This window comes from Gobius niger (assembly GCF_951799975.1).
Source record: "Gobius niger genome assembly, chromosome: 8".
In the NCBI taxonomy this organism is placed as follows: Eukaryota; Metazoa; Chordata; class Actinopteri; order Gobiiformes; family Gobiidae; genus Gobius; species Gobius niger.
Window position 1 is genome coordinate 30,624,218 of NC_136859.1, and position 27,277 is coordinate 30,651,494.

General features: G+C 41.9%; 1 protein-coding gene across 2 annotated transcripts in view; it reads left to right on the plus strand.

Annotated features, from left to right (window-relative positions):
* Positions 1–27,277, plus strand: part of bbs9 (Bardet-Biedl syndrome 9) — a 252,177-nt gene that overhangs the window by 190,300 nt on the left and 34,600 nt on the right. For both annotated transcript variants that reach the window (XM_079561877.1, XM_079561878.1), the window contains one exon: positions 4,493–4,603. In XM_079561877.1, the coding sequence (XP_079418003.1) occupies positions 4,493–4,603 (111 nt within the window). The remainder of the gene's footprint in view (positions 1–4,492; positions 4,604–27,277) is intronic.

The following is a 27,277-nucleotide window of genomic DNA, read 5'->3' on the forward strand; positions in this document are numbered from 1 at the left end:
AATGTGTGAATTACAACGATTTTCTCAGAGGGTATTTGGGATATTTGGTTTAGTTTTTGAATAAGCTATGTATATAATGTGAACAAACAAAAAAAATCAGATTCTTCCTTGTTTTTTTGTGATGAAAGCTCAATAAATCAGGCTATAGCTTCAAAATCTCAACATTGACCGCTATGTGTAGGCTGGCCCTAAGGCTAAAATATTCTTAATTTGAGTAATGCTTAATGACTAGTCCGGGAACTCATCTATTTCTGAAAAGTATTTCTAAAACGTGAAAAATCCTCAACTTCCTTTTCTTTCTCTTTTTTCAAACGTAAAGAAAACACCATTAACCATTCCCGTTAATACACTTCTAGCCATTTCATCATCGTGGAAAGTGTCCCACATTCTTTCCACTCAAAAGCAGTCAGGGCAAATTACACGTACTATTTACACCCAGTGGCACCCGGACGTCAAAGGCGGCCAGTGTGTGGGGTCAGCGGCTCGTCCGCCCTAACCGTGTGATTCTGTTTCAGCCTAAGCTCCTTCAGACGGGCGCCCGATTTCCTTTTACCTGCCGTTGATACATTCCCGTGAAATTGTAAGACAGTGTTGGTGGAAAAAGGAAAAAAAAAAAAAAAAAGCAGGAGCGGTCTTAGAAAAACACCTGCCCAATTAGAAGCATAAAGTATCGCATTTCAAACAAGCGCTGATGTGTGCGCCGGCGACCCACCAAAGAGAACAAGATGGGCTTTAAGGAAGGCCGGGATGAATATTAGAGGGGGCTTACGGGCTAATCTACGCACACACACGGAGGAGCAGCGGAGGGGAGATGCTAAACATTCTCAGACGCCTTAAGGTAGACGCGACGGCAGACAGGATTCAAAGAGGACAAGATTGCAGTATGTGTGAAGAAATGGTTCAAAGTGGCATAAAAGTGCACTCTCGGGTCAGATTGAGAATGAGCTGTGGGCTAACTAACCAACTGATTAAATCCGCAATATTCTTTACTTTTCTTGTGTTCTTGAGCCTTTCTTTGCCAACCTCTGCACACAAATGACTTCTTGAGCAAACTGTTGATTATTCATTACATTGTTGATAGAGTTGTACTTCCGGATTCGTAAAATAAGTGACTTAGGTCAATGTTTTTCGTGACTTTTGCCAGCCTTACTGCTTAAAGTATTGTTTTGTTAAACTTTTCGATTTCATTGCTTGAACAGAGCAACTCGGACAAAACTGCTTTCACAGCTTCAACCTCGGAGAACAAATGGAAAACATCGATACCACAGTCTGTTGAAGAGTTAATGACTTTCAGAATCTTGCACAAAAACTGTTGCTTGACGATTTTCCTAAGTACATCTAATTAGATCGATTAATTTGACTGTTTCATTGATTATCTTTTCATAGTTTATTATTTCATTGCAGCTATTTGAGATATTTAATGACATATATATTTTGGGCGATCAGACCCCAGCAGTAGACATCGATATATGGATGGGTATATCGATGAGGATGGGTAGTTTAGGGTTAGGGATGTCTTTGGAGGTTGAATTTTCCAAGTTCCTTTCAGTCTATACTGTACAAAAACACCCAACTACAATATTTTTCACTTTTCTTGTGTTCTTGAGCCTTTCTTTGTCAACCTCTGCAGACAAATGACTTCTTGAGCAAACTGTTGATTATTCATTACATTGTTGATAGAGTTGTACTTCCGGATTCGCAAAATAAGTGACTTACGTCCATGTTTTGCGTGACTTTTGCCAGCCTTACTGCTTAAAGTATTGTTTTGTTAAACATTTTTACTGCTTGAACAGAGCAACTCGGACAAAACTGCTTTCTCAGCTTCAACTTCGGAGAACAAATGGAAAACATCGATACCACAGTCTGTTGAAGAGTTAATGACTTTTAGAATCTTGCACAAAAACTGTTGCTTGACGGTTTTCCTTACAGACTAAGTACATCTAATTAGATTGATTAATTTTACTGTTTCATTGATTATCTTTTCATAGTTTATTATTTCATTGCAGCTATTTGAGATATTTATTGACATATATATTTTGGGCGATCAGACCCAAGCAGTAGACATCGATATGTGGATGGGTAGTATATCGATGAGGATGGGTAGTTTAGAGTTAGGGATGTCTTCCCCGAAGCCCGGACACTGGTGGTGGTATGGGAGACCAGCAAAGGGCGTAGCAGGGTGAGGCTGTGGAGAGAAGAGGCGGTGAAGGGGTGGAGGTGGGTCACAGCACAGTTGGGAAGCGGACGCACCATGAACGCTGGAGGCTTAAATGCAGGACCCTGATGATGATTGGCTGCGCTGATAGGCTGAGGTGGAAGTGTGACACGACCATTGGCTGGGTGAAGCTGAAATTAGTCTTCCAGGTTGATGTTGCGCCTAGGTTTCATTACCATGGAAGCAGGTACAATCGTTGAAATGCTTTTCTCTTAAAAAAAAAAAAAAAAACCTTTGTGAAATACGCTTCATCAACAAAGTGACAAAACAACTGCCATGTTTTGCAATAACGAAATGATTGCGGTATTTCACTTAACCATTTCAACACAGTATTTTCCATGAAATTTGTTTTTTTTCACCACATTGTGTTGAAACGTGACATTAAAAAAACACTAAATCAGGTCTAAAAGCTAAAGTGTAAGTAAATGATCTGAACTGAACTTTTGCACATTTATGTCTAAGTTTGAGGCTGAGTTGGCAAAATAAAATGTGCAACTCTCAGTCGGATGGAAGACTACAGCTGATACAGTGTATTCAATCCACTCGGTAACAGTAACACAGTTGTCTTTGTCTTTAATGCATTCGTTTGCACTTTTCCCAACTTTGTAATACAGCGCAGTTTCACTGATATAAAAACCACAAACCAGCCCCAAGAAAGATGGATTAGAATTCAAATAAATGAAGACATTCTCCTGGGCCAACACATGAATATTGACGGTCATGGATGAAGAGGCAGATATTGAAAAACGATTGGACGGACATTTTTTTTTTTTGGTCTTGTAATAATAAAGGATTTGGGCCGGGGCAGGGGGCAAAATGACAGAGGGGAAGGGGGTAAGCTGGAGACAGACAGGGATAAAGTAGTAAATGCGGAAGAGGAGACAGTGACCGAGCAGAGGAAGAGGGAGAGACACCGGGGGGACAGGACAGGACAGGAGAGAGAGGGGCGCTGGGAGACAAGGCGGCCAATTCAATCTCTTCAAACCCACCCTGATCCAGCGTGTTATGTCAGCCCCGGCCAGTGTCTTCTACCCATATAGTTGATAAAAGAGCCTCAAGTCACTTAATCCTAACAGGGAAAAGCCAAACAAAATGAATGACTGTGAGGGGGAAATATCAATTTGACTTTGTTGTCAGCAGTAGCTTAAGATTCTAAGTGCTTGTTGGAAGATGGGATTTCCAAGATACAAAGCTGATGATAGGAGTCGTCCTGACTGTCTACATTGTGTTCAAAGACAAATTAGTGATGTACCAATTTGAACATTTTCAGTCGGCTAACAATAACAGCTACACAATCCTCTACTGTTTAGAATGACATGCAACGTTAAATTTGCAGATGGCCTCTGGCTGTGTCAGACAAATGCAATATTGGGTTCATAGATCAGGTTGGACGACCATCTATGCCAGGGATGTCCAAACGTTTTTAATGGAGGACCGCATATTGACATGCATACAGTGTGGAAGGCCACAGATCGGTGGTCAATACATTCAAACATTCAAATAGGTATATTTAAGACAGGTTTAACCCGATCACCCACACCTTCATTTAGGCTTGGAATCATAGCTGTCACACAGTAAATGTTACTTTTTGCAGTTTTAATTGCGTGGAATTATAAAATGTCAATAAAAATACCATCTCTGGCTATGTGTGCCAATAAAACAAGAGGTCTGAAGGCCATCAAAGTCGTGTTTATGAGCATAGGCAAAATAAGTTAAGAAATCAACTTGCTACAGACTGGATTTCCTACAGCAACTTATTACATTAATTTCACTATTATAAGTGGAGTTTTTGTTTTTATGAATTAAAGGAATAGGCCATCGTTTTTACATACTGAGATATGTTCTTACCTTAGCTTTGACGAGTTCTTTTGTACCTGTCTGGTCTTCACCCGTGCCTTCAGTCACGTAAACACAGCGCAGACGGCGTTAGCATTTAGCCTCTCCCACTCTCCTCTATAGCTCCAAAACAGGTCAAGATAGAAGCTACCAAGCTCTTCCACGTTTTCCCTATTTAAATATGGTTACGTGAAGAGTTCCACTACAAAGTATAATTACACAAAATTAAACAATGTGGATTTTCTAAGCGGATAAAAGGGGGGACTATATTGTAAGGCGTAATAATACCAGGAGTAGTTCGAAATCCACTCAGTAGTCTTCACTTTACTGCGCAGTAATCTTCACTTTACTGTGCGGATGCCAAATTACTCCTGGTATTATTACGTTTGTGAAATGGTTCAAAATGGGAAAGATGTTAAAATTCTCACCCTTTTTCCTAAGGTGGCGTGGAATCCATCGCAGAAGCAGCAGGAGACGGCGAGGAGGCGGTCCTGCAACCTGACGCCGCCAAGTTCATCAAGAAGCGAGAGCCGTCTAAGAAAGTCAAGAAAGGTAGGGGCAAAAACTTCTTCCTTTTTCGCCACCTTTGCCCCCGTTTTCGCGCTGTACTGTACACACATTTACAGCTCTGAGCCCTCTTCACCTTGTCACATTTCCAGAGGAATATTACCCGTCTGTACATCTGCCTGCAGAGCTCCGACCGTGATCTCTGCTCACTGTCTGCCACACCATAGTAATCCTCCATCCTCCCCGCTCATCTGCTTCTCATACGTACCACTTCCACAGGCCTTTGGCGAACAGTCCGCGCAATCAAGATGGAGTCTTTACTGCCAAACTTTGATTATCGCACTCCCATCAGCGCACATGCAAGCTTTAATATGTAAGACAAAAAAAGAGCCGTGGCCAATATCACTAATCAAAATCTGCGAGGTTTCGGCCAGAGAGAAGGGGCTTCAAATTCAACGTGATGTGGCCAAATGTCTTCGGGCGTAGTTCCACTGGCGACTGAGCGTTCTGGCTCTGATGGCTTTCCAATAGGTGTTCTTAAGTCTATCTTTGGAAAATTAAAGACCAGTGCGTTTGAATAATAGTAAAGTGGAAAGAAAGTTGGCAGCGCACAGAATACAGGATACACCCAACTGTACATTTTCAGTATTTTATTACTACATATGTGTTTGTATATTTTTCATTCCTTTTTCCCCCACCTTAACCGAGCACATTTTCTCCAGTTCAGCTTTACCCAAATCTAAAAGCTTCTCGACTGGAGCTTACAGCCTATAGGACAGTGTAACTCCTCATTTAAAGGCTAAGACCTACAAAAATGATCTCAGATTATTCGTTGTATTTTTGCTATTTTGTCACATTTTGTTCACTATAAAAAGTAAATATCAAGCATTGGCTTGAATGACTTGAATTGAGGAAATGTATCTTGTTTTGAGTGGTTTTCACTCATTTAGACACTTTTCCTGATCGGACCAAGTTTACTTTGCTTGTTTGAGGAATGAAATAAGAAAGTAAAATTGCCAATGAGATAAGACCAATTTTCTTACCCCATTGGCAAAGAAAATTACTTGAAATAAGGACGAAATGTATCGAAACGAGTCAGAAACAGGTGAATTAATCTAGGACAAATGCCCAAGAACTTCTTAACTAACAACAAAAATTTGGATTATTATGCTCAAATTGAGATGTTTATACTGATCTAGTTAAATACTTTTTGCAAAGTTATGGCAGTTTTGTCTCTTTTGTTGTTGTTTTTTTTTTTTTGCTGTCTTTCCATCCTCATTTCCATCTTGTTTTTGTTGCCCTTTTGAGCTTTTAGATTTGGGGAAAGCTGAACTGGAGAAAATGTGCTCGGTTTAAGTTTGCTTTTATTCTCCATAAGATAGCTTTGTTTTCTTATCACTTTGCACATTTTGCTTGTTCTTTTTTGATTGCACATGCTAGTGTTCTTGAGAGCTCTTGTAAATTTCTTATTGTATCTTATTGGCTGGTAGGCGGCCCAAATAGATATTCGCACGGGGCCCCTATAAACCTAGACATAGCCCTGTAACAATACATCACAACCAATAATTTTACAACACTGAAATGACTTCAGGAATTGAGCTGCCCACCGTCTGGGTTCATGTCTTAAACCAGTCTTACATTTTAGGGCGGAACGATGTTGAATTAACTTACAATGGGCGATATGCCTGTGCAATAATGCGATAACGATAATATTGTGATTTCGCAAAACCATTTCAACACGATATGTTCCATTCTAATTAAAGCAGTACTAAGTAACTCATGTCCCTAGAGGCCATAAGCGTCACAGCAGGTGTCGTAGCATGTTGCGTTTTTTTACTTATTGATTGTCCGTGAGAGTAAATACTACGCTGAGAGAAAAGACAAAGGGAGAGAGGGATATTGTACATCCAATTACACAATGGAGATATTTTTTTTCCCCTCAAACTTGGTTGTAAACACTGCTAAAGTGGCGCTTGCCCACAGTTAGCTTTGCCCGTTAGCCTGCTAGCTTCTTCTTCGTGATTCTATTAGCCTTGGTGCTCCGACCCGGTGGCAGTCAAGTTGCTATTGTGGTTTTCTGGCCAGAGACACCAGGGGGAGATGAAAGACCCTCCAATCATCCCATTAACACTTGTATTACCCCCAGAGGGACTACGGGGAGGATTTATAAACAAGTTACTTAGTACTGCTTTAAATTATAAGTAGCTAGTTTTTCAAGCCAATTTTGTCAAAAGAAGACTTAAAAAAAGCACCACATCAGGACCAAATCAAGCCTAAAAGTTCAAAACAGTCAGATGAAGACTTTAGGGATACAGTGTATATGGTGGCTTCTTGTGATACGATTTCGCATCACCTCATATCGCGATACAATATTTTTTTCCGATATATCGCGCAGCCCTATTACACTTGGCCACAAGCGCGAGAAGAAGCTTCTGAAGATTGAAGCCAAACGTCCTCAACTCAATCAATCCAGTGTGATAAGCCTCCTTTCGATTGCTGTTTTTATAACAAATCCAGCGCAGCCTTATTCCTTCCTGCCGCTTGAGTGGAAATGATTTTGAAACGTCAAAACACCACATCAGCCCTTTCATCATTTACCCCTGCCATATTGTACAGCTTTCTCTCATTTTGTTCTCGGTCACTCGCATGTTCTTGTAAAGCCCTTTTGCTGTGTTTTCTCGTCTTAGAGTCTCAAAATCACTGCGTTCTCGGTCATTCCTCTGTATATTCTGTCTGAATGTTTAGGTAAATGCAAATGCGTTTGTGGCATTAAAGGTATTTGGTATTAGACATTAAATATTATTAAACTTGACTTGCTTCAACCTGCATTAACCCTGCATGTGGGGATCGTTCCAGCAATCGCTATCAGCAGCCTTCACTCGTGCATCCGCCTGTGTCTTGTGTTTAACCAGAGGGGAAAGTGTATTCTGGCGTTGCTGGCTCACCGTTGCCAGGCTGTCTGTTTGGGTGTTTGGATCCTTGGACCACATCGACTCTTTCTCCGCGCCGTCTACTATCCACGCTCCCCTCCATTGTGTTTTGTCATACAGACGAAGCGACCGCGCCACAGCCGACAAGTGGTTTCTTTCTGGTTTTACAAGCAGGCAAATCCCAGTTTTATGACAGCTTGTCTTAGCTAGCGCGGGCGGGATAGCTCTTCTCTTTGATGGGCTCAGGGTTCGTTAGCGGGCGGCGTTGGAGGGCGCACTCGTACACGGCTGGTTAATCCGGTCAGGCGTCGCTGCTAATGAGAAGGGGAGGTGATGGAGGCCCCCCGACGACGAGGCCACGGGCAGACGGCGAGGAGCGCGCCAAGAGCGGGCGATGGAATGAAATGTTTGTGTTACGAAGTTAAAACGTGATCAGTCTTTTCATGTGAGTTACTTTGATTCTCGATCTGAGCTTGTAAAGAATAATCTGCTGATACTGGTGCAACGTTTTGTTCATTTGGTTAATACTTAGTGCAAGCTTTTTTATTTATCTTTGGATATGTCTCAGCTTTGATATTTTTTATATGAAGAATAATGCACCTGTCTAGAAATTACCTCTTGGACTTGTTTTGAAATGTTGTGATACAAAATGCTAGCAGAGGGTCTCTATCTTTAGGGAACTGTAGTGCAAAATAAACCTATTTGGAACAAATGTGAAACTAAAACGCTAATGTGGCTAAGTTCTTGCTTCAATGATCAGAAGTCTGGTGGAAGATGATGCTATACAATGATATACAATTTTATGATTTATCTCTAGCTTTTCAAAGTGGTGTGGACACCGAAGCCTTGGCATTTGATTTATAAATTAGGATTAATGTACTTGGTTGTTACAATACTAAGTAGCTTGTTTACCTTAATAATCCTTCCCGTAGTCCCTCTGGGGGTAAAACAAGTGTTGTTGGGATGATTGGGGGGTCTTTCATCTCCTCTGGTGTCTCTGGCCAGAAAACCACAATTGCAACTTGACTGCCACCGGACCGGAGCACCAATACACACTAGTGGAATCACGAAGAAGAAGCTAACAGGCTAGCGGGCAAAGCTAACTGCGGGCTAGCGTCACTTTAAACAGTATTTACAGCCAAGTTTTAGTGAAAAAATGATCTCCATTATCTCCAAGTGGATGAGCAATGTCCCTCTCTCCCTTCGCCTTTTCTGTCAGCGTAGTATTTACTCTATGGCCTCTAGGGGCAAGAGTTACTTAGTACTGCTTTAAAGTGCATATAACACAACACAGCCTGCGAGAAGTACTACATAAATAGTGACATGCACAAATCAAATAAAAAACATGCAGAATTTGGGCCAATACAATAATTTCTGTTTTAGAGCTTTTTGCCACATTACAATGTTGTTTTCTAATCGAAAACAGACCTGGAGCTGTGGTTTGACCCACTCGCAAATCTTTGAGTAATCTTTGGATCTTCTGCGGAGGCCGTTTCCAGCACCGCAGCGGCAGCTCCCAAAAACCTCCTCCTGAGGCCCTACGTATCCAGGAAATATTTTTCTCACCTGTTGATCTCAATCCTTTCGTCGCAAAGTAAGACCACTCGCCATAGCTTCACTACAGCCACACGTTTCACTTTATTGAAACAGCTGCACAGCAAAGAGGCTGGTGAGCTCTCTTGAAAATCAGGAATATTTAGTCTCAGCTGTTTTAGATCAATATTGCATTTTAAGTGTAAGATAGTGATAAAGATGTGTTTGAGATTTTTACCAAACACCTGCAAAAAGCACCTGTCAGAGCTCATAGCGTCTTTCATAACTCGTGTGGACGTCCATAGCAATAGTGCGACATTATTTTGACAACAGAGACGTACCAAGAACATCAAATCTCAAGCCTTTACCACGATTGCCTGCACAGTCCGTGTTCTCATACTAGTGGAAGTCGAGATATTAATAGCATATTTGGCTGTACCTTGTGGCTTTATGACAAGTCTGGACACGAGTATCCTGCAACCACTTCCTCCGTTTCCCATTTCTCCCCCTTGTTTTAAGTGTAAACCGCAGACTGGCTTTGGAGGTTTTCTTTGCAAACAATACTAATTAGGGAGTTTTTTCTTTTTTTTCCTGTCGAACAAAAGCACGGATTGTGAGAAAAATAGACATTCAGCTTGAAATAGAAGATGAGGTCATGGTAAAATTGGTCATGCGTAAAAACCTGCAAACCCTGTAGCTGAGAACTCTACAAATAGGTTGATGTGAGATTTGCTCCGTTATTTGATAAGTAGGTTTTGTCCCGTTTCATCCCAGTCATTTGGCACCGCACCAAACCTTTACTGCTCACCTTTTTGTCTGCCTGTAACCCGGAAACGGTGCAGAGATATGGACACATGAAAGGCCTGATCAAACGCGCTCAGATACGGAGCAGGGACCGCATGTTTCCGGCGCCGCGCGGTTTGAAGATGTGGATGAAAGAGACATAAAAGTGAGAGCAATTGGCTGCGCCCCGCCCCAAAGCCCACCTGGGATCACACACACCAAAGCCCCGGCCTTTATATATATATATATACACACACTGCACTGGAGAGGAGTCCCGGTAGAACAGGTGGGTGCAGCCAGGGGAAAAGGGGGCAGAAGTCATCGCTTATGCCTAAATCGATAGCGCTCTTAAATGTATTATTGGAGGGGTTCGATAAACGGGATTAATGCGGAAATGTGTCACACTTATCGGTCATTGGGCCTTTAGCTTAGACGATGACACAATCTCGTTGTTGTAATTTGTTGTTACCCTTCTTTAATGTCACAAGATTTATTTCCATCCATTTATTTTCCTCGGAGACCATGTGGACGGCCAAGAAATGTGTGTCCCTCTGTAGTAACCATTAAAGGGGGGGTATCCAGCAAAATCGACTTTTTCAAGCTTTACATCATGTTATTATGTCATTCCCTCATTAAAAACATGCCTGAAGTGTTGCCTTTGCATCACGTATTTTTGAGTAATCTGTAAAAACTCTGATGGCGGCCATTTTAGGGATAGGTTTGCCTGAGTCCTCCTAGGAACGCCCCTACCTCCTGGAGACGCCTCCAAGCTTTCGTCACCAGCCGAGTAACCAACCACTGCTCCTCAGCAGAACCCCCTCCCCACTGATGCCACAGACAGCGTGTGGAGGGGGCGTGTCTGAAAGGGTCAGAGGTTCTTAAAGAGACAGAGGCCTATTTCAAGACATTCGCTACAGCCATTTTGAGAGAGCAATTTCATACAAGGCAGTTATTCTAATTTACTGCATTTACAGACCAACAGAAGGTTTGGTCATCATTGTAGTGTGATATAGACTGGTGCTATGTGATTGAAAAAAGCATAATACCCCCTCTTTAAAAGATTCTCTGTTTTCGGATTGTCCTAGATGCACATCCTGGTGGGTTTGTATACAGATGGGTTGAATATTTTGGGGTAGTTTCTTTGCAGATGTCATAGGCTGAATTTACACCTTTCACTCGTGATCTCTGGGGAATAAAGAGTCCTGGGGCATACCATAAGTTCAGTCAGAGCCATCACTTACCACCAAAGCAGCCATTATATCACGTACCGACCAGACGTACCTCCATCCTCCTGCTGCATCCATTACTGAGCCTCTCTATCAGATCACTGTCTCTCACTGCGGCTGCTTTCTACATCTACGGTCTCGGCGCAGTCTCCCCATCCTGCCGCGCTCCTGTGGGTCATGACCAGCCTCTATGACCCATGGACGTGGGTTTTAGATTGGCCCACTCTTATTTGTCATGACTACTCAGTTAAAGTTGTACTAAGTTTCCATGTACAGGTCTAAGTCCCTCTCTTCCTTGGCCTCATTAAGACGTCTCCTCTCTCCGTCTTGCTCCGATGGCCTGTCAACAATATTTACAGGTGGCAGAATGCGCTCATGTAACTTGTAGACACGCCGGCCAAATCCAGGCCGTGTGGCGATGGCAGCGTCTCCTCGGTCTTTGTGTTGGCGCGGCGCTGATGAGATGTTTGGATGTTTAATGTGTATAATGTTTCACTATTATCTGATCGTCTATTCCTGGCTAATGCTCGCGGCGATTACAGACGGGCAAGTACAAAGTTCCAAAAATATTTGCTCGGTGGGGTACTGCGTGGCCGCGTGCTTACACTGGCGAGCGAGAATAGACGACGCGGTGGTCTGCAAATACTTAGGAGCGTAGCATTTCGCCCGATATATGGAATAAAGCAAAAGCAAACACGGCGTTATGGGTGTGCCAGAGTTGGCTTCCTCACACACCCGTGGACCCGCACCTCAAGGGTGATTATTTAGAATATGATATACTTTTTATGTCTATTTTTTTCTCCTAAAATCTGAAACATTTCCAAGTAGTCCCTGCTAAGTCCTCATGTAACCCAGGGGTCCCAGCACTTGAGTTGAGATGAGAAAGTAGCTCTTATGAGGCGGTGTTTCTTTCATTATGTGGTTTTCAAGTTCTTTACTCTCTTGCCTCCTATCGACCTGTAAACCCCTCCTACTCGTAAACCAATCAGCGAAGGGCAGACGTGTTGTTGTTGTTGTGGGTTTTTATTGATTGACTGCGGATAATTGTTTTTCACGGTATTTATCTTTTATTAAACTTCCATCTTTTTCCTCATTTTTCCTGAGCTTTCACAGTTTCAGCGATTTCCACAAGTTATATCAAAAAGTTCCGAATGTTTGGGAGATTTTTTGGGAGATTTTCCCATTGACTTCTCATGGGGCTTCCACAAATTCACAGATTCTGCAGTTTTTTCAACAGTTTCTGCAGTTTGTGCAGAAATTGGTCAGTTTTCAGAAACATTCGGCACTTCTGCAGTTTTCCAGTTCTTTTCTACGGGATTGGGAATTCTGCCATTGATTTTAATTGGGCTTCAGATACATTCAGGTCTTTCAGCCATTTGTACAGCTTCAGCAATTTCAGCAGTTTCAAGGATTTCAGGAGTTTCAAGGTTTCAACAGTTTCAAGGACTTCAGGAGTATGTCATACCACCGATTGGAATAACGTTCTCGACTGTCCCGTGCAGCATCGATAGATAGTTATTGAGAGAACTTCTTTTAAAGGGGGGGTGTTATGCAAAATCGACTTTTTCAAGCTTTACATCATGTTTTTATGTCATTCCCTCATTAAAAACATGCCTGAAGTGTTGCCTTGGCACATTCACGTATTTTTGAGTAATCTGTAAAAACTCTGATGGCGGCCAATTTAGGGATAGGTTTGCCTGAGTCCTCCTAGGAACGCCCCCACCTCCTGGAGACGCCTCCGAGCTTTCATCACCAGCCGAGTGACCAACCACTGCCCCTCAGCAGAACCCCCTCCCCACTGATGCCACAGACAGCGTGTGGAGGGGGCGTGTCGGAAAGGGTCAGAGGTTCTTAAAGAGACACAGGCCTATTTCAAGACATTCACTACAGCCATTTTGAGAGAACAATTTTATACATGGCAGTTATTCTAATTTACTGCATTTACAGACCAACAGAAGGTTTTGTCATAATTGTAGTGCTCAATGAGAAGTAAAAAAAATAGCTAGGAGTTGCTGTTTGAGTCTAAAAGTCTGATGTATGATTTAGCGCTGGTGTAACAGGACATACAAAACTCAAACTAACGTGAATCTGTGCAAAATCATTCTAAATAAAGTTTCTCAAGAAAGTCAGTGGAAGTTTTGATTAGTTTAACTTCAAATCATTTTCACCTGCAGCTTTTGTCACTTGCAGATTTACTCATGAAGTGTAAGTAAACATTTGTATTCTTCTCCTCCAAGAAGTACTTCAAAGTGACGTACTCTAGGCAGTACTAACACTCCTGAGACTGCTATTTCTAAAACTTCCCTCAAACTATCATTTACACAACGCGCTCAATATGGCGGAGAACACATCAGCAGACTAATAATTCCACCCGAGCGTTCTCATTAGTCGGGGGCACGTTGATAAATGGCGCAAATTACAGCCCTCATCCCCAGACCAGAGGGAGGCACGGCAGGGAAAAAAACGGCGACTATTTTAGGCCCGATAAGCATCAACATCTCCGACGGCGGAAACCCAGATGTGCGGGGCTAACATGTGGCGCAGGGGTGTAGGGGGGTTTCTTCAGTAGACATGAGTGCTCTTCCTCTGGGATGGCTCAGGAGGAAGCGGAGATTATATTGCTATAGAGAAGGGGGGGGGGGGGGTTCGAGACCGACCTTCGCGCCCCACGCTGCTTTTTGCATTTGGACCGCCCCGCCTGAGCTTATGGGACACAACTGTTAGTCTAATGCGTTTCATGGCCATTAGTTCAGTTTGTAAATTTAACGGTTGGAATGGGCTCGCGGACGCTGTTGAGAGCTCGTAAAGTTCCACGGGGTAAAACCAGATACAGGAGTAATTACGGAGCTGAGCGCTGAAATGAGGTAAATAAAAGGTTCGAGATTGAGGCGAGCGTGTGCAGCAAAGTCGGGGTTTTGGGGTTGTTTATTACTGAGGACTGGCGACATTGTTTAGGGAGGGCCAGGCTACGATATGAACATGAGCAGTGCAAGGCAAGGGGCCTGGAGTACAGAAGATGCAAAGTTACATTTTGTGCAGCTTTCAAACCATGCGGTAACGTTGTTAAAAAAAAAACATGCTTAGAATAATATTTACTCTATTCACACAGAGCACTGTTCACATTTGTTCGTTTCTTCTTCTACTGTCGATACTCTAATCTGTACTTGTTGGTTTTACTGCATCACAGAAAAAAACACAAATCTGTCCTCCGCATTAAAGAGCATAATCCAGAGGTCACTAAACACGGACTGTCCAGACCCGAACCTTGGACTCAACCCCTCAGATGAGCTGGTAAACTACAGCCCAGATGAACATAAAGAGACAGTGCTCCTGCTGAGCTCTTTGACACTTTTTATTTTTTTAGAAACTGCCTCGGACTGACTGATTTACGGCTTGCTTAAGTGTAAATACCTTCTGTGGACCCACCACCTGCAGAAGGAGCCATAAGGGGCTGGTGCAATGTGATTTGGGCAGTTCCAACAGCTGCCCCCACGACCCGGCAACGGGCAAGTGGAAGAAAAAGGATGGATGGATGGATAAAGTGTAAATAATGAGGACACCCTAATTAAATATGCACATGCAATTGTGCAAATAGCGCAGCGAGCAGGTCTGAATCTGGATTAAACCTGTATTAAACCAGGACTAAACTAGAACTAAACCAGAACTAAGCAAGGCTCAGTGGGTTGAACTGAGCTAAGAAGAGAAACACTTCCCTGCATGAGCACTAGAGATGCACCGATACAGCTTTTTTTGCTACCGATACCGGGTTTTCAGTATCTGCCGATATCCGATATTTACCAATATCAAGAGACTTTCTTAAAAGAAGATTGAATTGACTCTTTTCTCCATTGTAAGATCAATAAAGTCATATTTTACTGTCATGATTTTACAAATTAATTATCAATTTTATCTCTTGATAAACTAATGGATAAACATTTAACAAGGATCACTGGACTTTTCTACACTAATTATCCTTGGTATTTGATAGGATTTAGGTTACATTAATACAACAATGACAACTCACATGAAGTGATCTGATCATTACAAATATGTTAGATCAGTTATTTCTTAAACTAAAGTACAAACACTTGGCTTCAGCAGTGGTTATTTTATTGTGTTAGGCTTCTTTAGGTATTTCTATCATGACCCAGCCTCGAATAGTTTTTGTTAGCATTAGCATGCTTCCGCTAGCTTTAGCGTGCTATTGCTAGCGGGCATAAATCACTGATTGGATTCTCAAGGTTCTTTAAAAAGCTTTAAAACGACATACAGCTTAGATTTAGGTGGTAAAAGTTGTGTTTTTCAGGCATTGAGAGCCAAAACTGGTATCGGTTCAGTATTGGATATTTGTAGCCGACAACCGATATCGTATTTTTTCCAGTATCGGCTCCGATATTTGATACCAGCGTAATATAGGGCCTATATTATGTACACAATTATCATATTTTCTTTAGCCCTAGGTGAGTTTGTCACCGCTCTGACCTATAATAGTTACATGATGTTACCTGTGCAGCAGACTATCCATACATATCTTCATTTGTATTAAAGTTATTTGTAAGTTTGGTTCCTAAACTTATTTCGGCTTGTGGAGAGGCCGCAATAATCAATTACCTAATCATATACCACAAGTACAAACACCAAGTGCTTTTCCCTCATGTCTTTCCCTTGTTGTGTCTTAAAGTGTCGAAAAACAGAATCAGCCGCTCTGGACCTCGAGCTCACTGCTGGAAACTTTTGCGTGGATGATTTGAGAAGCAGCAGCAGAATTAGAAAGTGACAGCACATTACTCTGGATAATCGCAAATTAATAGACCAAACGTGACTTTGGGGCACTATAAATCTAATACTTTTTTTTTTTTTTTCACTTTGGCCTCGCTCATTTCAAACCTGAGTATCAATCAAACAAATGAAGCCGTGATATGTAAACACGGTGCACACCTGACCTGTCTGCAGACGCTCTCACAGATATTAGGTTCGGTTCTGGAGGCCGTCGCGCCCCGTCATAAAGCCCCTCGTGTCGGCCCCGCTCCTCGTGAATCCCCCTCGCTCCGACACTCCTCCCATATATATATATTTTTTTAACAAGGGACCTTTAATTTGGCGAGAAGGAAGCAATGAATTGTGGAGTGTACTTTTCCACGGCTGCCTGGGAAGTGGCGGCCAGCCCCGTGCTAAAGCCAATAGGTAACACATGTGAGAGGGAGGCCAGGCTGCTCCTCACCTCTTCACACGTCCCATGCACTGTTTGGACATTCTTATGCACTTACCATGTCAGGTTTCTTCACCGTGATATTTTACCTGTATCAGTGTTAGATTAGGAAAGAAATGAAATAAGTGTCAGGCAGCTATTTGGCAACACGGTAAGCCATGTTTTGTATACATTTTTCAGAATTCCACTACAATCCAAATGCTATTACTTTTTGACCGCTGTTTTTTTTTTTTTTTTTTTTTTTTTAACCCTTATCCCCCACCTGAACAGAGCACATTTTCTCCAGTTTGGCTTTTCCTAAATCTAAAAGCTTCTTGGAAAAAACAAACAAACATCAAAATAGCTAGAAAAGTGAGAAAACAAGGATGAAAATGCAAGAAAAAAAGCATAAAAAACCATTAAACCATTAAAAAAAAGCAACAAAAACACAACAAAAATGTGACAAAAAATATGCCATAAAGTGACTAAAACGTGACTAAAAAGTGGCAAAAAAAGCGACAAAAAAGTGACAAAAATATGACAAAAAAGTGACAAAAATATGACAAAAAGTGACAAAAAAGCAAAGAAAAAGTGACAAAATATGACAAAAAAAGTGACAAAAATATGACAAAAAGTGACAAAAAAGCAAAGAAAAAGTGACAAAATATGACAAAAAAAGTGACAAAAATATGACAAAAAGTGACAAAAAAGCAAAGAAAATGTGACAAAAATATGACAAAAAAGTGACAAAAATATGACAAAAATATGACAAAAAATTTACAAAAAAAGCAAAGAAAAAGTGACAAAAATATGACAAAAATGTGGGGGGAAAAATGACAAAAAAATGACAAAAAAGCAAAGAAAAAGTGCCGAAAATATGACAAAAAAGTGACAAAAAAGCAAAGAAAAAGTGACAAAAATATGAAAAAAATGTGATTGAAAAAGTGTCTAAAATGTGACGAAAAAGTGAAGAAAAAGCAAGGAGAAAGAACATAAATAAAGTGACGACAAAGCTTCAAAAATGCAAGGGAAAAGATCAGTTTGATCAGTTTTGTAGGTCTTCGCTTGCAAATTCAAATTTCAAACTCTGGCCTATAGGCTGTAAGCTCTAGGCACACATACACTCGGTTAAAATGGGGTTTAAGAGGTTTAAGTGGTTAAATTGACATTTTAATGACGGTTGTGATTAGTTCGACCTCAGCCGCCAATCAGTCACTGGTTTACTTGGTCCAGACCCACCTTCTTTTAGACAGAAAAGAAGTGGGTGTGGTTTACCAGGCTTTATAAATGGCCTGTATCAGTATTGATTAATATTACCCCAATGTATTGATTTATTTTACGAAGCAGGCCTAATACTCAGCTTTACTATTGATAGACTTGATAGACAAATCTATTTGGATTGCTGTACTGATAAACAATATGTCAACCAATTCTGTTACTGACAAGTTTTCTTTCAAACGTGAGACTATTTTGTGTTTGTGTATGGATGGATGGTATTAATGGAAACAGACGCGTCTGCCTCGTGTGACTTGCTTGTTCCGTTCCGTGCAGTCGTTTTGCCTCATATTGAAAATCCTTAAATTTGAAACCTTACATTTGCGTCGCTTACTTTTGAGTTTTGGCATGCCGCGGTTTTGGTCAATGTTAGCCTCAAATTAAAATTAATGGAATGTCCCCAAAACATATGGAAGCCTAATATGTGTGTGTGTGTGTGTGTGTGTGTGTGTGTGTGTGTGTGTGTGTGTGTGTGTGTGTGTGTGTGTTTTTGTGTGTGTGTGCATGTGGGGGCCATGTGTGTCGAGTGCGGCTCCACAGTAAGTATTTATAGTTAGTGACAGCTGACGCCTGGCCCCGCGCTGACCCCTGACCCCCGGGTTGTGCCTTCTGTACCCTGGAGCTAATTGACACGTCTCCTCTGATAAACTTTCTCTCCCTTTCTCCCAGACAAAACGCACGTGGACGGGAACAAGGCCGTCCGACTCACACCGAGAGCCCCCAGCTAAACCAATATCAGAGCGGCGGGCGATGGCCGAGTTCAAACTATCCCAAACTAGCCTAAACCAGCGCTGATGTGAGACAAAACCCCGGGACTGTTTTGAAGCCCGTGATTTGAGGGCGTGTTTACTTTGAAACAACTCGTAATACTAAAAGTAAAGACAGAGTTCATCCCCCTGAAGGACACATTGTTGTTACTCTGAAGAAGAAAGTAGAATAATATACATTAAAGCATTTGTTTTTGTGTGAAAAGCTCCTAATAACATGCGCCCGTGATCTGACTTTGCTGAAGCGGTACATCATCAGCTCGTCTCCATGGAGATGCTGCCGCTTTGCTTCGCTTGCAAGTCGCCTGACATAAGGTTTCATTACATCAAGGGTCAGATTTCCTTATTGGATAGCGTGTGCTGCTGAGATTTGTGTGTCTCATAAACGCTAAAACGTAGCAGCTCAAACTTATTGACATCAGATTTGCTCCACGGTTTTTAATGATGAATCAGATGCAACACACCCATAAAGTACTACGCACTCATTTTAAGGCAAGGCAAGTTTATTTTAAGAGCACAATTCACACACCAGCCAATTCAAAGTGCACAACAGTTACATAAAATAGTAGCTCAAGTCCTCTTCCATTCGCCATTTGTCTCGCTGAGCATTTCCTATTCATCAGCAGCTTTAGCCGCTGAGCCACACAACAGTTTTCACTGAGAAGTGAAGGATTCATTATCAAATTCCTTGGCTGTATCATTGTGAGCCATGTCACTGAAATTGTATTTGGATCTTTGTTATTTGGTGCAACGGCTCGTCATGTTGTTCGATTAATAAGAGCAAAACCTGTATTTAATTCTAAGTAGAATATCAAATTTCTGTTGCTGAAATATTCACACTCTCTAGCACTTTGTTTAGGTGAGTGGTGTTCTTAAAAGCTTTTGATCAGTTTTATCCAAAATAAAATAAAGTACTTAAAGGAACTTCTTTAATTTTAAGGTAAAGGCCAAGTCATGACTTAAAAAAACACTCAAATCACTTAACTTCAATCATTCATATGTATTAAAGGGGAAAAGATGATCTTAATGTTGATGTAGAATGGCATTTTGAAAATCCTTGTACGTCAATGACCCATTTTCATTCTTGACAATACATTGCAATTAGTTTCAGCCAATCCCACGTGAGAGTCTGAATGCAGATATATTATTAAGTTTATGGTCAAGCTCCTGTGAAAGTGGTGCTGCTCGTTTCTTGAACACAGTTTTTCCATTGAGCTAATGCCGAAAGCGTGGAGTGCCTGGAGGCGTTCATTTATCACTTGATGAGAGCTTTGTGTTTTATGGAAGTTAGTCATGAATTAATTTGCGGTGGTGTGCCAATCCGAGGCCGCATCCAAAAGCCTGTTTTCCATGGTGCATAACAGACGTTTGTTATATTTTCTTTGAGCGTAGTACATACAGTATGTTCGGCCCGTCGTCTGTTAACTCCAGACTGATCACTCCTCCGCCTCTTCACATGTACTTTTCACACTGGTGCACATAACGTAACAGTGTATGGTTATTGTAAATTATCTTATACTTTTTTTAATGCAAAGTTAAATCACAGTAACAGATTGACCCGTGTTATGTGCAGAACTGAAACAATTGTGTTACCGTTGACCGAGGTAGACATAGAAATAACTTTTATTCCAATACTTTATTACACTTTCATCCATAACCGTAAATCTCTCATCACTGTGGCTTCATAACGTGCATCTAAGGCATAAACACGACTAATTAAATTTCCATTGCTACTGTTGCGACCGCTAATACCAGCGCTCCTGTTTTTTTGCTTTTATGACGCCGCTACTTCACTCTGATTGACTTTTACTGCCTCATAAAATCTGCCTGCACTCCTTAGATGCCTTTCAATTGCGCTTAACTGTCGATCTGTGGTTAATATCTGGATTACGGCTAGAATTACAGGCATATTTTTCATTTGTGTTGAAAATACTGGGCTGGTGGGCAGATTGCGGTTGGAGCGGAGTATGTGCTGAGCTGGTGCTGCGCTGGCTCGGACTGTTGGAAGAGGCTTTAAGAGACAAAGGGCTCCTGGACATACCCACAGGAAGGGGAAGCGTGCGCTGGAGCAAAAGGCCAGGATGGGCCATGCGTGAGGTCGATTGTAAGGTCACTGTAGGTCAGATGAGATCATCCAGCGCTCTGACAAAAATCATCATTTCACACAGGGGCTGCAGCAAGAAACGTTTTAAAATGAATGTATTCAGTGTTTGGCGATCATTGAAATCTAATAAGGAAACTAAATAGCATTTTTAATATGGGGGCAGATGAGTACATTATAGCGGCCCATGTCTGATTATTCCCATTTTGGACAGTTTGGTTTGGATCGGAAAATGTAGCTCAATGAAACTTCTCAAAACAACAAAATAGTGACAAAAAATATGTGCCGAAAACTCGACAAAAACGTGATGAAAACACGACACAAATGAGGTATTACACTGTAGCTCTCCAGTTGGGAAGCTTTTTGATTTGGGTAAAGCCGAACTGGGGACAATGTGCTCGGAGACAGGTTATTAACCTAATTCTTTAACTGTTGAAGAATGACCCAATTGTAAGTTAAGTAGAGATGGGAAAGAAAAGAAACCGGTTCAACAAGTTTCTGTCGCTGCGGCTTCACGACTGCAGATCCACGCAGCACTTTCACGTCATCACAAACTAAAGTCTCTGCGCGTAACGAGTACGTGGGAATCTGTCCTCTCTGTACGCTTCTAAAAGGGCAGATACGACACACTGAAAACCAAAACAATGCAGGAGAACTGGCAATAGGAATGGAGAGCCAGGTGACACAAATGACTAAGAACCTGTAGCTCCTCCTGCGCGTCATTGTCAACACTGGCTGTCGCAAGTTGAATTAGTCAAATGGGCGTTTTAGGAAAGCGAGTGTCCTCTGAGACAAACACTGAACATTTGAATTCACTGCTAAGAGATTTGTGGCTGATTCCGAGCACACATTGGTTTGTGCAGATAAAGGCACAATGAGGACAGTTTCTGCCAGACAAACACATTAAATTAATAGAACAGCTGCTACAAAACTCCCTAACATGAAGGTGTAGGACCCTCCAGAGGCTGCAGTTGTGCAGAAACGGCTGCAGTGACTCAGAAATACATGAAGACTCATTTTCAAACAGTCTTGTTCACTGATGAGTGCCATGTTACCCTGGATGGTCAGATGGATGGAGTAGTGGATGATTGATAAATGGCCACCATGTCCAAAAAAGGCTGTGACGTTAGTTAGGAGAGGGCGGAGTCATGTTTTGGGCCAGAATCATGGTGAGAGAGCTGGTCGGCGTCTTTAGGATCTCTGAAGGCTTGAAAATGACCTCTGAAAAATATGTGGAGTTTCTGACCACTTTCTTCCATGGTACAAAAAGAAGAGCCGTGCTTTCCCGAACAAAATCCTCTTCATCATGACAACGCACCATGTCCTGCTGTAAAGAAAACCTCTGCATCACTGGCTGCTATGGGCATAAAAGGAGAGAAACTCATGATGTGGACCCCCTCCTCCCCTGACCTCAACCCTGTTGAGAACCTTTGGAGCCTAAACAAGCAAAACAACTATGGGTTGGGAGGCAGTTTTCATCCAAACAGCAGCTCTGGGAGGTTATTCTAACATCCTGCAAAGAAATCCAGTTTAGAAAATCTTTCCATTTGCATAATGATTCGGAACGCAGTGTAGTTACAGCTGCAGCTAAAGGTCCTCGTCTACCTCCTCGTCACAGTTTGAATACAAACAATCTGGTATCTCAGCTTTAAGAAAAAAGAGAAGACTGTCCCTTTCGAGCCTTGTATTTCCTTTTTGTCATGACATGAACCTAAACTAACCAAAAATTGAAAGACTACGTTTGTCCTCCATCAGCAAAAACAATGACCTCATACTACAGCAAAAGATATCAAAAGAGCTTGATCACTTTTACAGATTGATCACTTTTATAAGCACCTGACCCCCGCTTTCTCTCTTCATATCTCCTCTGTACAGTTATTCCACCCCGTGTTTGTGGCCAGGGCAGTTATGCACTAATGTTTATGCCACGGCACTGTCTCGGACCCAGTTTTTTCTTTTTTTTGAGTGCGTCTGCGACTTGGTGAGGAATGGTGTGGGTGGGAGGGTGCCATTTTCTTGGAAGCTGCTGGCTCTGACGTGTGTGCGCGTCGCGGTGCGGTCGTGCTGCGGGTATGTCTGGGTTGTTTATCGCGCGCTGCTCTGGGGAAAGTGTTTATGCCTTCAAATTGGCCTAAAACCTGTACTCACATGAAGATGGTTTGGTCTGGCTGCACGTTAAGCGATGCACCTCATGCACCGACAGCGAGAAGCAGAAACCTTAGAAGTCTGGCCCGTTTTTTACTTCCTGTGTGCTGAAGTCGCCGCTTCATGCACGAGGAGTCTTGAAAGAAACACACACTTAACCATATATAAAGAAACTTGCATTGTTTTTCTCCTGTTTCCTTCACGACGCGCTGTGCTTTGGGCCGACGTGTAAACAAACTGCGCTGTGTGATGACATAATCGGGCGGCGAGGTTCGCTTGCGCAGGTGGGGCGTGAGTGCAGGCCAGGCCAGTGAGGACACTGCCTCTTCCCAATCGAGCCTGAGCATGCTTCTGTCAAACTGTGCTCTCCCGTTTCAGCTCTTAAATGTCTCATTTCTGGGCAGTAGATTTGTTTACATGCAGTACCGGTCAAAAGTTTGCAAACTTTTTTATGTATTGACTTTTCTTTATTTGGGATTATGTAGGAAACAAAGAAAGGTGAAATAACTCAAAATATGTTTTATATCCTTTAAAATGGTCACTCTTTATTCTTTGTATTTTCTCAATGAGCTCATCTGAAATGGTTTACAACAGTCCTGTGAAGTGAAAACCATTTCTGGTGACTCATTGAGAAAATGTCAAAAGTTTGCAGAGCTGTAATGAAATGTGAATGAATAAATATTTATTTGGACCATACATAAAACAAAACACAACACATAAAAACACAAACTTATATGAACTCAAAATACAACCTGCCATGATTGAGGCAGTTGTGAGTTCAATATCAAATGTACAGCTCAATACATTTACATCTCAGGACAAACAATTTTGTTTTGCCTTTTGCACATTTTAGATTAGGCTGTCCGAAAAGGAGTGGGGGGAAGTAAACCCTTATTTAGTCCCACCCCTTTTAACTACTCTCAGTATCTTGTTCTATGTACTTATTAGGCTTCCTTATAACAATCATTACTGTGATCTGAATCCAAGTTGTCAGGGATGCATTGTGAATATCACCCACCAATCAACATCTGGTTTACAACACAACAGCTGAACATGAAAGTCATATATTTTCTTCAGATACATGTACCATATCCATTCTTTGTATGTTCTTAAACTGTCTGATATTTGGACATCGTTTCAGATCTACATGTAGTTTATTCCATATTTTAGCACCACAAACGGACACACAGAAACTTTTTCTGGATGTCCAGGCATGGGTTACTTTTAAATCAAATCAAAAGTCAGCTATTTTAAAGACTTTATGTGCCTTTTTGTTGTTTAAAACATAATTCCATATTTGTTATACTGATAAAATAAAAGAATAAAATAGCATTTCCAAATTTTTGACAGGTGCTGTATATTATTTGCAATTTTATGTTGATAATAACCCCAAAAAAAGTTGACAAAAAATAATTCCCACTCTAATAACATTCGCTGTGGCATTGTTTGAATAAGTTTCTGCCATGTCAAAAGATCCAGTGTTGCATTTTTCACCAAGATCTTGTATTGATGATGGGAGAGAGTGACCACTGTGCAAATCCTTCTCCAGCACACCCTATTAGATTAGATTATAAGATTCTTGATGGGACTAAGATATGGACTCTGTGGTGGCCAATCCATCTCACGCTCCCAGAACCGCTCTTTCACAATTTGAGCCCGATAAATCCTGGCATTATCATGTTAGAATAAGCGCGTGCCATCAGGGAAGAAGAAATCTACTGAAACCTGGTCAACAGCCCCAGATCCAAACAGTTAGTTGCATCCAGGTGGACACTTTTACTTTTTATCAGGCCGTGTATTAAAAAGCAAATCAGTTTCGAACAATTTCAACATCCATGAAGTATGACGGCGATGTCCAACGGCAGCTCTTCTCGTCTCCGTACTTCCACCCATAAGAAACAACACTTTGTTTACACACCGCTTGACCTCTTGTAAAGTTGAGCCCGGAGCCGTAAAACTTAAGACTACACAGATCCGCGTCATTTGGCGAAGAGCAGCGCTACGTTCGCTGTAACTCTTCCTCCTTAATGAAGACATACCGAACCCATGTGGCTGTTGTTTCTTTTTTGCGCGCTGTAAATCACACGCTCCTTAATTGTATAGTCGGTCCTTTGCCAATACACAGTGACCTCTTTGACCAGACCATTCTACATATTCATGCCCGAGCTGTTGGGCTGCGGCGGCTCCCATTTCGCTGAGTTGTTGGGTGGTTGGGGCACTTCTGGAAATGGCGCAGACAAATGTTTGGAATCACTGAGGTTAAGATAGCCGAGGTTATAATTATATGAGCGGCTCTTTGTCAAATCACCGAACTGAGCATTCCAGCGAAGCCCGTTTCTTTTCCCCCTCTCTTTTTTTTTTTTTTTTTTTTTTACGAGTCAACCGCAAAAGCGAGCATTTCTATTCCTCTCTCGCCACGGCTGAAAGAGACGACTGTTAGATTGCAATGCGCGGCCCGTCTAATTAAAATATAATTACTACAGCGCCCAAAGCCTCAAAATATATTAAAGTGAAAGTATGCAATTTACCTAACAGTTTATTGGCCTAGTAATCATCTGTGAAATTGGAAACACACTGAGAAATCACGCCTCAGCCAAAGTCTTTTCTTTCTTTTTTTTCTTCCACTTGTTGATTTGTATCTCGCTGCATAATACAACCAACAAACAAATCTACACTGGTAAACTGAAGAGACCTCGCCTTATCCAAGGGTTTTATGGAGCTAAATTTGGAATACAGTATGAACTAGAAGACTGTAGCGATTTCCTTACAGTGTTTCTGCTGTTGTCAGCCAGTTACAGCTTTACCTTTGCAGAACTGATCGACTAATCGCACCCTGAGCCGTTCAGCAGTGCTACTTCAAAAGGCGGCACGGTGGTACAGTGGTTAGCGCTCATGCTTCACAGCTGGAAGTCTAACACACAAAACATGTACAACAGGCCCGAATGAATGTAGTGAGTGAGTGGTTGGTGGTGGTCGGAGGGGCCGATGGCACAGACTGGTAGCCTCACTTCCATCAGTCTACCCGAGGGCGGCTACAACATAGTAGCTTATAGGCTTGTACCACCGAGTATGAAAAGTGCAATACAAGTGTAAGCCATTATTGTTATTCAAACGTAGCCAGTATTTTGTTGCAAGTATTAGGAAAGTATTGCGTTTCGATTGCAGTAGCAATTTATGACGTCTTTTCTTTTGTGTGTTTTTTTGCCAGTTAAAACCTTTCTAGGAACAGTGCCATTTGAGAGAGGACTTCTGAAATATGGACTTCTAAAGAGTCCTGTGCACTTTAGAGCATGTTTAGAAAGGCATAGACTAGAGTTTGCTGGTTGGAGACCCTACGGAGGCAGAATATTTTGTCATTTCCAAAGATATTGAAGAGTGTTTCTACTGTAGTTTTGTTCCAGTGTGATCTGTCAACTCTACCCTTCAACGTTCCCATTTCTCCACTTTACCTCCAGCGTTCAAAGTCCTGTCCCTCTCTTATCAACAGTGTTGGCCTGTTTCAGACATACTGGATTGTTCAACACTGGATTATTCAGCAATTAAACATTGTCATAGCTGTTCATACTAAAAAGTATATTGATAAGTATATTGGGATTATATGTGTTGCACTTAGACAATACATTATTTTTTACTGAAAATTCCTGGAAATATTTTTTTCTTATCTTTATCCATCATCCGCCCATCCATTTTCTTCCACTTTTCCGTTGCCAGGTCGTGGGGGCAGCCGTTGGAGTTGCCCAGATCACATTGCACCAGCCCCTATAGCTCCTCCTGCAGGTGGTGGGTCCACGGGAGGACTGCCTCATGGTTCTAACCAGGCCTGTTGGTCTTTCATAAGGGGCTTCTGAACCACTCTTTGTCTGACCCGTCACCTAGGACCAGCTTGCCATGGGAGACCCTACCAGAGCCCCCGACAACATAGCTCCCAGGACCATTCAGGTGCTCAAACCCCTTCACCACGTCCAGGAGGAACCGCCACCATTCATATCTTTAATGCAAAAAAAAACAAATCTTTCTTTTTGTAGTGAAACATGCTTAACTCCAGTCATTTTAACATATAAATAAATTTAAAACTATGCCCATTTGAAAATAAAAACATACAAAACAAACGTTTTGTGGTTGTTGGAAGATCAGCTAAATTAGCATGACCCACTTAACGAATTTGTCTCATTTGTCTGTGGTTTGAAAACAGGTCACAAAACGCAGGGAGACACCTGACGCACTGCAGCGTCGATCCCCTGAGTCGTCTGTTGCCATTGCATGTTGACTTCAAAGCCAATAGTTGTGGCGACAGACAGTAATTAAGTGAGAACATCCCAATGGGAGCAGCACTGACTGGCTCCATCAATCACAGCCAGGCTGCCAACCACTGGAATGTCAGGCCGTGCACTCTCTCCAATCCATACAAGTGCCTCCGCCGCGCACGACGACATCCAAAACAGGTTCAGCAATTTGTCACGGGATCGGCCGCTGTGGAGTGTCAAATCCACACATCTGATGCTTTATGTCATGGTCTTGTCATTGTAGATCAGTGTGGCAGGCTAATTTGGTTGTTTTGTGCTCTGTGTTTGTATTTCACGGTCAGGAGCTGGAGCAATGTAAGATGTCATTTATCTAAGCAGGATGTTGTTGAAGTATAAAAATGGAATGAAAGATTTGAGTTTTGTATATCTGTGTGTGGGAAGTGGCTGAAAAACATACGCGAATGAAACAAAACACTCCACTCCAGGCTTATTTTTGATAAAGATAAAACATATAAATTGCACAGTTT